The sequence below is a fragment of the Amblyomma maculatum genome, chromosome 6, assembly GCF_055883805.1.
Source record: "Amblyomma maculatum isolate TAMU_Amacu chromosome 6, ASM5588380v1, whole genome shotgun sequence".
Taxonomy (NCBI): Eukaryota; Metazoa; Arthropoda; class Arachnida; order Ixodida; family Ixodidae; genus Amblyomma; species Amblyomma maculatum.
The window spans coordinates 65,718,766-65,731,142 of NC_139349.1; the positions used below are offsets into that span (position 1 = coordinate 65,718,766).

The window sequence follows — 12,377 nt, forward strand, 5'->3', positions numbered from 1 at the left end:
AAGCGTACGCGTATTATTTAACGCTTTTCCTGACGTTTCGATAGCGTCGGCAGTACCGGGGTGATGCTTTGCTGCCAGCGCACTCATTTGCGCCAAAAAGACCAGTACGTGCCGAAGCACAAAAGTACGCATACGTAGCCCTGGCGCGGTGACAAGTGAAAAGCCTAGGAGCCGTCACGTGATTTTGTGCGCTACCATGCCGGTCGAGCCAACGGGCTTACGTGGCGTTGACCCAGTGCACGAAGGAGGTGGAACATTGCTCTCGAGGCGGTAGTTTTCGGGTTTTTTTTCCGTGATTTCGAGGTAGGCATTTAAACCTGATAGCAAAAAGCGAAAGCAAGCAATCCATCAAATGTTTAGAAAGGGGCGCTAAACGAAAACAAAACAAAACAAAAACAGGACGGGCCATGCACGAGAGAGTGAAGGGGATTCCTTGGCCCGTATTTATAGCTGTTGAGGTTCCGTAAGGTGAAAAATTTAGAGAATTCCTTATTAGTAGCTAATTAACTTTTACGAAAGCCTTTTCAGTGCACGCTATAACACTTAAGAGCGATAAAATGAGTCCATATAGCATTAGTTTCGGCAACAACAACTATAAAAGTGATTTCACTGCGGCCGTTAGAAAAGGGAAGAAATGTGGCCAGGAGCGGAGTGCAAAGTGGAAGATGCGCATTTGGTTTTCTACCTGTACGAACTACAACGTCCACAATAATAGTGATGCACCTAAGTAGTAAGAATCCGCCAAGAGCCAGGGGATTTTGGCCAGAATCTGAAGTGGATTCTCACCTGCCCCAAGGCACCTCCCCTCTAGGAGCTGCGGTAGCAAAGAGCCTTTTCAGTCGAACAATAAAGTTGATTCACTCGCTCACTCGCTACAAGAGCTCACATTCTTCTATTGGGCCAATAATGGCCCTACAATCAACGCTAGCTAGTGCAGCAATGTAACTGCTCCATGTCTGCGCTTCCGGACGAATAGATATTGAATATATAGTCCGTGAACACAAACAATGACTGAGCTCAAGAAGCGGGCCACGCCAAAACTATACGTCCAGTCGCCTCACCGCCGTTAGCACAAGTGATCCCCGTTGCTGCCTTTAAAGGGTCGTTAGCTTTGCAAGAAGGAGCTTCGGATGTTGCACGCTGACCGCTTCCGCATTTGTACCCATATATGTACTACATCCATCGTCTCTCTCGTGGGATTTATTTCTCCTCGCTCGGTGGTCCTCGCGCTCCCGGGTTTAGGCGGCGGATGGCGCGATGTATAATTGCGCCCGGAGCTGTTCATGCAAATTCTCCCGACCGCTTAGCAGCTGTTTTAAAGCGGGGATCGTGATCGCACATGCGGGTGGGGATTATGAAACGGCTGGGAGTGCAAATTCTTCCCCCGAGCGCGTTTCAAATGCTTCGTGCGCGCTCGAGTATTTTTCAAACGACATCTCCTCGCTCTCGGCCATATTTTCATTTGCGGCTGGAGTGCCTCGGTGTCGGAAACTGCAAGCGCCTTGCCGCGGGCTCCGTCGGCGCGCCTCGCGTGTTTACTCTGTCTCGTGGTGCGTGAACGTATAGCGGCTGGAAATAAGCGCGGTTTATGTTGCTCCGAGAGGGCGGCGTTCGAAGCGTCCGTTTTAGGAGAGCGTTATGAAATTCCGAGCAAACGGCAGTGGCGCGTGTCGCGGTTTTGAATAGACGCTCGTAAGATAAACATTTCTGTTTCCTTTGTCGAGCACTTTGGGTGCATTGGTGGCCATAACACAGCCTGGGCACCTCGCTTTCGTCATTGTTATGCTCGGTGGGAAAACCACCAAAGAGAAGACGTAATACGGGTAGACGGCAACGTGCATTGCTGTCTTATGTTACAGGGATTAAGACGTCACGCGATATTAAACCAACAGATCGCGTTGGGTTTTATGGATTTGTTAGCGCGCGTGCATGCATTCTGCGATTAATTCCCACACGTTTCCTTTTCTTTCGCTTTTTTTTTCAATTTCGCTCTAAACGTTATGAGTGTGACAACCCTCATCCAGCAAGAACGTCTAACGTTTGCGTGTTCGCATATATTGCTTTCACGCATTAAATAAAGGAAAAATACCGAGAGCGACACAGAATCTGCACTGGAGAAATTCTAAATAGGGAGTGATTTTGCTGCTGCTGTTGCGACACTAAACGGGTCATTTCTTAATTTGTTTTTTTTTTTCAATAATCAATATAATGTTTTTATTGTTAACTTTTGTTTCGACTTTTTTACTGCCTTTATTTGTTTATTTCCTTCAACGCCCTTTAGCGTACTTATAAGATAGAGAAGAACAATCAATGGACGTGTTCGCAGGAAGTGGGCGTACGGTAGTGGTTAGTACGCGCGGCTGGCACACGGGAGGATGGCGGTTCGGTTGCTTGTGTGAACATGACTTTTCTTCTTAAATGTCACTTCACGAGGGCACGCTCTGGGATCACGCTTTGATGACACACACTGATGGCACGCTCACATGACGCCACTCAATGGGCAAGAAATGCTTACGCACTGAAAATCATTGGAGGGGGCCAGAATCGAACGCAGTAATTTCTAGCGGAAGCGAGTCATAACTGTCGCCGTAGGCTGTCAGCCCGCGTGCTTACTGCAAGCCGCAACGCAGTCTCCGGCTGTGAATTGTATTTCGTCGTATCTGTCAACTTCCATCCGCGCTCAAAAACTTTCGGACGTCCCACTCGGCTTAGCTACGTTAAAGATCTGTAATTTTTTTATAAACGCGGTTACTATGCTTAGATGGGAACTTCAAAACACAAGACGAAGAGAAGAACGAAAGCACTGGAGCTGTGTCCCCTTCTTTGTCTTGTGTTTGCGCTGTTCCTTTTCCTGCAATCTTAAATACACTATTCCGCAACAACAGCCTCCTCAGCTCCTAAATGCGCCCGGTCTGCGGTCTCGCCTCCGTTGTCGGTGTAACCTCTTAAAAGAGTGTCACGAGCCACGAAGAGAGTCACGATCCAAAGAGAATTTCTCAGTAAAAGAGGAAGCAGAGCCACGACCCCTGCGCCAGTCGGTCATCGGCAGCATGCGATAGTTTGCACGCCAGATTGTCCGCTCCGATCACGCCACACAAAGCGCTGCCTTCCAAGGAGAGGAAGAATGAGTGACAAAGCCGATGGAAATGTGTACGCTGCTACACATCGCCCAATCCCCCATGGTGGGTGCGTGGCAAGTTTCAAGAAGCCAACAACCACGGACGGAAATGATTCCTCTGTCGATGCTGAAAAACGAGCTGGCCGAGCAGAGGCTCAGTCTAGCGACTCCGGAATCCAGACATTCGCACAGCTGAAGCAGCAGCTGAGGGTCGCCGCAGAGAGAACATGAGAGAGATTTAGTACCAGCCTCGCATTCTGGAAGTATCAGGTTCGATCCCCGGTGCCGCCGGGCACTCACCGGTTTCTAATGGGTTCAGGATTTCAACCGGTCTGGTGCTCAGTTGTTCTGGGGTTAAATGCTTGGAATAATGGGACACCGACCAAAATCAAAACGTGTGTTGGCTCAAAAAAAAAAAAAAAGGGGAGGGCGGAGGGGGGCACATAATGGTCTTCTGCCTCACGAGGCGGACTTATTGTTGTCCGACGGCGGAACGAAGTACTGGCCCATCGGCGCATTCTACGCTCAAATAGTTGCGGCGATAGGACAGTGATCCATTCCAACATCGGCTAACCATAAGTCCACCTCGTACGACAGCAATTCATTATGTGGTCTATTTTTTTTTTCTTTTTTTTTAACCAACATTTTTGGTCCGTAACCCCTTTTCCCAAGCATTTCACCTCAGAGGAGCCGAGCACCATGCCGGGGGAAATCTTGTACTCACTGGAAACCGGTGGGTACCCAGCGGCACCGGAGATCGAACCTGGTACCTCCGCGATCCGCCATCGTCTACTGCGCGAGGCGGTACGCACGCGCTGATTGGTCCCGACGGCAGGTCTATGTGGTGACTTCTAAAGCTCCTCTTAGTGACTTCCAGCATGGGGCGCCATCTATTGGCGTCAAAGGGATCTGGACATACGCAATGCAATGCATGATGGCGGATCGCGGCGCACTAAATCTCTCTATTGCCGTTCGCGCCGCCGAAGCATAAGCTAGACGCCGCCTTGTAGAGGACCGTGCAGTTCGTTCCACTGAAGCTAAAGAGCTGCTCTCAGGCGTCGCACTATATCTTAACCGTTCTCCGAACCATTTTTTTTAATCATTGCCTGGAGTTTTGCAGGGATCATGGCTTGCAGGGATTATGTTGGCATCGTGCAGGGATCATAGCTGTATAGATAATAATAGCCTGTGGCTATTATTTGCATTAACATAAAAGTAAACATGTACGGTCTAATTTTGTTTCATTCATTTCCGGTGTATCAGTCCCCTTGATAAGATTTTTTTTTTTTTGTTCAGGTGCATTGGCATGTTATAGGCCTCAAATGAGATAGTATTTATTTATTTAGAATGCACTTCAATGGACGCAAATATTGGCCATAACTGTATAATATCAAAGTGGCACATTAGTTATCACATCACTAAATTACTTTTGTCGGTTAATATTTTATAATGTTGCGGATTGTAGTGGAGCACGGTATCAGGGGGAAGATCATTTGTATTTTGCACTCGGGATGAAATATTAACAATAAAGACACGCATTACTATACTGAAATCGGAAGCTTCGATTTTAGCTGATACTAAGAAAAGAGGGCTAGAGCGGCGGACTCAGGAGGAAAAAGTTTTGTCCATTGCTGGCTGCATGGTATATGTTCTCAATGAAATTGATGGTAACCAAGTTTATCTAAAGGGAGCTCTGCAGGACTATACAGAAAGGAGCGCATAACGCATTAAGGGACTTTTCAAGAACTAGGTTGGTTGTGTTAACATAGATTTCGGGCGTTGATGCCCTCTCAACACTAGTCTGACACCTGCCTGATATTTTTTTGTTCTTTCCGTTTTTCTGTGTATCGCAGGCCCGCCGCAGGTGATGCTTGAGAGCAGCAAGACGCGGGCCGTGGTGGAGGCGAGCAAGGAGGAAGATGCTGCGGTAACGGTGGTGTTCTGCGCCGACCCCAAACCAGTGGAGACCTTCTGGAGCTGGGGCTCCTACAAGCTCAAGACGGGCAGTGCCCTCGGACGTTTCGTGGCCGAGCCCCTGCTGTCGGTGAGATGCGCAACTTCGCCCTTACTCTCTGCTCACTTCTGGAACAAACAATAAGCGCTAAGCAATCGACAGTATCTTATTGAGAGAATCGGGCATGCTATAAATAGCGGAGGCAGCCGAAAACGAGTCGAGAAGGAACTAGGCATGGGATAAAAATCCGATGCAGAAGGTACGAGTGAAGAAGGGCAGCGTGTGACCACCAATATGGACTAGATATAGCTGCGCTAATCTCACCAAGGAATCCTGCACAAAATTATGTTGTAGCCGAAGTAATCAGGAAAATAATAAGAACAGAAGTAGCGCAGTGCATTCGGGTGTTCCGCTGGTAACAGCGAAATGAGTGAAGCAAGCCTTGAAAGCATCCAAGAGTCAGAAACCAGCTGATGACCATCCGGTAACTGCATATCCGTTGAAAGACTGTTGGAAGATAATAGGGTGATTCTGCGCTTTCCAACCTCGAGGTGCACTTTGCAGTCATTTCAAAAACTCATGGTATGATTACCACCCAGCCGTTAACGAGTGGTAGTCCTCTCATCTCGCACTACTCATGAAAGGAGGTAAGTCACTACTTGACATCGCATCATACTATGCGGTTGCATTGGTTGCCTGCACTAGCGGAGCGGTAGAAAGTATGACGCTTGCACACACTTAAGGGTACCTGGAGTGTTACCAAATATAGCTTGACGAAATACCGGCATTTGGATACGAATGTAGGAAAAGTGATCGGGTTTGTTAGTGCACAGGCAAAAGAACCTGACAGTCAGTGAGGCCAAGAATACTTTTTTGTTAATTTCTACTGTTGGCATGATTTGGTACTGTAATCATATAAGGGTGAAAAATATTTGCCTTAATGCAAAGTGGAAGTAAAAACAATACGTTGCTGCTGGGATCGAACTAACGACCTCAGGATTTCACTCTCTTCCTAACTAAGCTACAGCGATGGCTGTTAAATCTTATTCTTTTTCGGGTATTAAGATTGCTATAGTAACCGAATTGGAATACGAAAAAAGACATCGCTTGTTCGGAGTGACTGATCTGCATATTTCGTAAGCCCCATATATTATACATGAAGAAGAAGCTGAAAGCGATTGCTCACATTCTTTCCTTTCTTGGGGGAAACTCGCTGGGAGCGTGATTGCAGTGAATGGTCCATCCCAGCAATGATTTATTCATATGATTCGCTCAGTACAGCGTCTGAGTAGTTGGAAACAGTACGTCAACCAAAGAATAGAGCACTACAACGCTATCGAGTGCATGCTGTCTGGACTTTTCTTGAACGCCGAAATATATGTCTCTAAGACCGCAGTCGTACTAATTGTCCAGCAGCGTCCAAACATTACCTACATTGCGATAGACAACCCCAGCGCACACATTCGACACATGTCTCGGATTTATTGTTGTCGGCATTCACAATACCAAGCCACGTATATTGACTGTAAATATGATTGGCGGCAATCTGTTCTGCTACCCGGTTGACACTCGCCACGATCAAAACCGTCCTCTCAAATGTGGAGCCTATAAACCTCCTGTGCTTCTTTTCATATCTGCTAGATGTAAAAGGCCGTTTTACCTCCGAGAGCATTGCTGCAGGCTACTGGAATATTTCCATGATAACCGCGGACTCCAGTTGCACATCTTCGCAAGACGGCTCGGTTAACCCTGTCTATGGGCTGGGCTCTGTGATCTTCCGTCTAAGAACGACGGTACTCACAGTAAATACATCTCGCCAGACCTCACGAAAGAACGTTGAAATTCTCCGCGTGTCAGCCTGAGTGTATCACTCATGGAAGCTCCCAGCAGTGGTCTGCTTTGACTGGCTCAATACCAGCCCTTCCAAAGCTTACAAGGTATTTTTCGCAGCAGATCCGTCGACCAGCAGTTCGCGGAAATCCAAGCGGACATCTATCTGCCATTAAGGAAGAACCTGACATACTCCCCTAATGGCTGCCAGACAACAGTGACATCGCAAGCTATCACCGCGAGGACGAGAACGCGCAAACTGCACACTCGACCGCGACTGAGTGTCGATCTCAATTTCGAGAGTACACGCGGAGAGCAAGCTTCGAACATTTTGGCCGAGTATCGCACTAGCCCTGGCCAGTTTCCAAACAGACGTCTATGATTCGCAAACCCTGTGCTGTTGATCCGTCTTAATTCTGGCATACCGCGGCATCAAGCAACTTTTCCGTGTCGGATGTGGCTTGGTGTCGCATTTACGAACCGCGCTATTTGGTTGTCATTGCATGGCCGTTCAAGTATTCCTTGCATAGTGTGCCAAAAGGCAATCCCTACGACGCGAGCTGGGAGTCTTGTTCCACGCCTTGTGATGGAAACGAAGATCCCCGCACTCTGTTTGTTGCCGGCATCGCGTCAGCAGGATAGGCTGCACAATAATTGTCAAGTATAACTCTTGTTTGGGTTAGTTCATTTTGAGTCACAAATATTACGGCGCTACGGACGAGGACAAAGAAAGCACGCACGCGAGGCGTCAGTTCTGTCGTTTGTGTACCTTCTTTGTCCGTCCTCGTCCGTCGCGCCGTGTTATTTGCAAAGCAATAATTGCCACTGACCGTATTTCTTCCTTCTAGCTTGACATTCCGCTCCCCTAGTGCGCGGTAGCAAAAGCGGTTAACTTTTTCTCTAGGTTAACATCTCCGCTTTTCACTTATCTCCTCTTTCTTGTGAATTGGATCGTTGTGTTTGAATTTGCACTGCGTGTAGCTCTAGCGCGTAATGAAAGCAGAATCTTCGTTAAGCCTAGAATCTTAAGTGAAAACATTACATGAAAAAATTTGAACCGCTTGATTTACGTTCGTGCGCTGGGCTGCAAAAGAAGTGTGTGGGTTAAAGTGAAAAAATCGTTTTTATTGTGTCCTCATGGAGTTTTTTATTAAAACAGTCCAAATGTTTGGCTTGTGAATGGGCTTTGAAAATAGCTGAACTTATGCGCTTATATGCCGGGTGTTTCAGCGAATACGTCCGAAATTTCTTGAAGTAGGGGGTGCACCCTATAGAAAGCAAAAAGTTTCAGCAACGGCCTCTCATCCGCTATAGACACATTCATGGTAAGATCTGTTCTAATTAGCTAAAATGAACCCACAGCATTGAATTATAACGCATTCGATTCGTTAGTGTCAATGTCTAGTTCGAAGCCTTGGGAGAGGATGCCATGTCACTTTTTGTAACCAAGATAAAATTATTTCGTAAATCCCTGCAGTGCGAGAAACTCCTTTTTTTTTCTTTTGCCGCACCAAAGTGAAACTGATCGCATTATGAGCGTATAAAGAATGGCGGTATCGGGACGTCCGCTTATAGCGCGTTGCAGTGATCATGACGCGCACTTCGAATTGCGCGCACTTGCGATCGGCATGCTCCAACTATTCCCGCTTAGCGCCCTTGCTGCGAATACTATCGACCCCATAGAGTGTCTTTAACGTACACTGACGTCACACAGTACAAGGGCGCCTCGATCATCCTGAAATGTCCAAAGTTACTCCCATCTTTGTGAACTTACACATGAGATGCGTCAGCTTGGGCCGAAAAGTGCTTTGTTGCCTAGAAACAGTAACGAGGTTTAACATCTGTAGTGTGCTGCCACGCCTAAGGATCTCATATCATCCGAGACCAAAACTGACCAAAACTAACGAACGCATAAGCAGCCGACATTGCTGTCCCATTGGTGCATCGTTCGCACGAAACCGTGAACATTCGGCTCATATCCTGCCATTAGCACAACCTTAGCAGTGTACCATGAGCAGCCGAGACATGATTGTTTTCGCCAAGCCTCAGTTCGAGAGCGTGAACTTCCCACGCATGGCATACTTTTTGCGCAGCGGTGAATATTATGTTCTGTGAATATACGGCCGAGACTACAGACCAAGGATGAAAGCGAATAAAGTTTACTGAGTACCTATGTACTACTGCATGATGGAGGAGAAGAACCGTTTTTGAGATCATGTTTCTCTGAATGTTGTACTGCCTTCTTTTATGCGCTTATTCGGCATAATTATAATCGTCATTCCGTTGCTTAGGGCTCTGAATTTGATCCTGCTGCAGATTTTATGAACATAGTGTCTGTCCCTAAGACGAGCTCAAAATATACGCCCATTTGAATTGGGACGAGCAGCGTCCTTTGTTTTGAATTTATTCATTACAAATATAGATTAATAAGTAATGTCTTCTTTTTAAGCCGCGCGTGCGCCTAGCGACACTAAAAAAAGCGTATCTTGTCAGCACTGCGCTCTGACGGAAATGGGGATTTCGCATTTCAATCGATGAACGTACACGACTTGTTCGCATTTGTGCGCATGCAGTGTAGTGTTTACGTTGTTTTTGGCATTTTGCTTGTGGCCTGGCTCATCCCGCGTTGTCTCTTTGGGTTTCCTTTCTTCTTTTCCTTTCTCCGAGTTGGGAATTCCGGGTGTGAGAGGCTTAGGGACGAATGTTGAGAAACCCGAGATTTGTTCACGTTCAACTAGCACGCGGAGTCAGCCACACTGCTTTCTCGCTGGCCATGAATAATTCATCGCCGCGCAAGCTCTTCCCGGTGGCGTGCCAAGGAAGTGGGAAGAGATTAAAATCCGCCCTGTTGACTTTCTAAGGAAGAACGAAGCTTTTTTCCGCACTCCTCCTCTTTAAATTTCTGTTCTTATTGTCGCGGTACGTGTTTTGTCATCCTCGCGATCCGGATAAAATGTTTTGGCAATATATGCGTGCGCCGGGCTCACAAGATTTTCAATATGTTACAAGGGCAGAAAAAGTAAAAATTCACGGCAAAATATTCTCGTGAGGAGCTTGCTGGCGTGTGACGCCATGTTAAGTTTTGCAGAGTAGTTCAGCAAAAAGTTTTACTTCGTTGATTCAGCAGGTCAGACATCGCTGGGGCACGTTTAAGTGCCGGAACGTATTCTCCTGAGTCAGCTACTTTCTCACGTGCCAAGGCTGCATGCACTTTTCTTTTCTATTTTGCTCAGCCCTTTGATTTATCCAAAACCTTCGCTCACTTTGGCGTTTCCGGCTGGTTACTGAAACATTTGGCCTACATTATACGTGGCGTAAAAAAAAATCATGAACGTCGTTGCGTACTGCTGAAATTTCACTCGGAAAAAAATATTTTCTTCGCAAGGTGCACATTTTCTCAGTCGGGAGGTGGCGCTGCAAGGCTTATTTTTAATTTAGCAGTCACACTTTTTTAACGCTCTGTTCATTCATGCAAAATGCCTATATGTCGTTATATGTGAAATTTCAACTAAAAACTAATGGGAATAAGTTTTAACGGACGATCACGCTGAAACCGGAGCAGGTCAGGTCGCGAAGTGTGCTGACGCATTTGTCGCAGTTGCAATGCTTTGAATATTATTTAGCTTGTGTGGTCGTATTTCTTACGTAGTGTGACTGCGCAAGCATTATTCATGCTCTTCGATAGTTTGAGAAGACTTGCCAGAGCCTATCAATAAATCTGGTTCAGTATCAACTGTAATGAATGTCTTACCGATAAAATACTAGGAAATCCTAACTTCCAGATACTGCTACTAGTAATAACGCTGCAGCGTTAGATTCCCCGTTCACTAGAAAATCCGACGTTGGGGTTGTCGTCGACGACGACGTTGTGAGCAAAAAAACATGGCGCTGGCAGGCGGCAGCTGGTAGCTGAAAGCTGTCATGACCGCGAACTGACTGCACGTAGGGTTGCCTGACATTACGCTCTGCAGGAGCTTCCAACCAGGTCTCAACTTTCATATTTGTGGGTGATACAAGAGTCAATCTGCCAGGATTCTTGCATTCTGAGCCAGATACGTCACCCCGAGCCCCGCCTAACCAAGCTGAATGAACGCATACCTATAGGCACGTTCGTATGGCTCGGTTAAAGTGGGGCTTTATATGTGGGTTGTTAGCCTAAGTTATCGCGCATAGCCTTAAAGAAGAAGCTGTTGTGACCCCAATAATTTTTTTTAAATTCCATTTCAGTGCGGCACATTTCACGTCATTGGAGGGAAGGGTTGAGAGGCGTGCGTTTAACACATGAAAGAACTGAAATCCAACTTTCACATCGACAAGTATGGCTTGAGACTAGTGTTCGATACGAAAGTTATGCGCTTTGGTTGCAGTTTTTGTGGTATATAGACTTTTGTCCCCGATAGTACTTGGCCAGCTCCGCCCACAGCAGGAAGAACACAGTCTTACTCAAGTGATTTATTTTTTTCTTTCACCAAGTCGCTGGAAAGATTTGATTTTCTGCTATTGTTTTCTTTTACTTTGTGGTCCAGGACGAAGAGCTCGAGGACTGCTACGAGTCTCGCCTGCTCATCCAGAAGGTCGAGAGCGACGACTCCCGCAAATTCACGTTGTTCGTGGACAACGGAAAGGGCAAGACTTCTTACTCGGTGGCCTTAGAAGTCAAGGGTGCGTATCAACTGGCTGAAATAACGGTTTTCAATGCAAGCATTGCTTGGTCTTAAGTCAGTGGCGTTAATAACAGCAGGGCGGTAACTCGCTCAAGTACCGGAGGTGTTTAGTGAAGCTTGAACTCAGCTAAATATCAGAATAACAGTATAGATGGTTCAAATTGGCGCTTTCAGCCAGCTTCTTCTTGCCGTTAGTGAATAGAATCTATCAGGATCGAGTAGAAACTTGACCTTTTTGAACTGTTACGGAAGGTGGAGCTTTTCACGGCTGGCGTTTGATAGCAAAGTGTTGTTACTAATTCACGAACCTTTTTTTTTCTGCGACGCGGAATGACTACATTCTTGGGTTAAATATAATTGAATATTTGGTTTATTACCGGCAGTGTGCATTTGGTATTTGTGTTGCAGTCGCACATTTAACTAGACGGCAAAGGTACTTCTTTAACCTGAAAGGCACAGAGCAACAAATTTTGCTGCAGGCAGTGTTTCGGGTTGTCGGCGCCTCAGTGCGCATATATTTTGTGAAATTTTTGCGGGCAATTTGTCTTCTTTAGATAATCTAACGGTACCTTAATATCACTTAAGCTTCCAGATAAATTGTTAGCCACTCTAAACCAAGCGCGACTAGCGGATGTCAGCAATGTGGAAGCAAAATGCTGCGTAATTTGCTGCCTGGCCTGAACATAGAGGCTGGTGCGCCAGACGTGCCTAATAAGCTCAAATGAGTCTAGGAGTGCTAGTGCTGGCAGATGCGTCTTTAATGTTAAGCTTTATCAAAGAGCTTTTCCCACAATGTTTTTGAAACCTTATT

General features: G+C 46.5%; 1 protein-coding gene across 2 annotated transcripts in view; it reads left to right on the forward strand.

Moving 5' to 3' along the window:
• Positions 1 to 12,377, forward strand: part of LOC146185899 (kin of IRRE-like protein 2) — a 463,934-nt gene that overhangs the window by 413,790 nt on the left and 37,767 nt on the right. For both annotated transcript variants that reach the window (XM_084606837.1, XM_084606836.1), the window contains exons 7-8: positions 4,972 to 5,162; positions 11,429 to 11,564. In XM_084606837.1, coding sequence (XP_084462963.1) covers positions 4,972 to 5,162; positions 11,429 to 11,564 — 327 coding nt within the window. The remainder of the gene's footprint in view (positions 1 to 4,971; positions 5,163 to 11,428; positions 11,565 to 12,377) is intronic.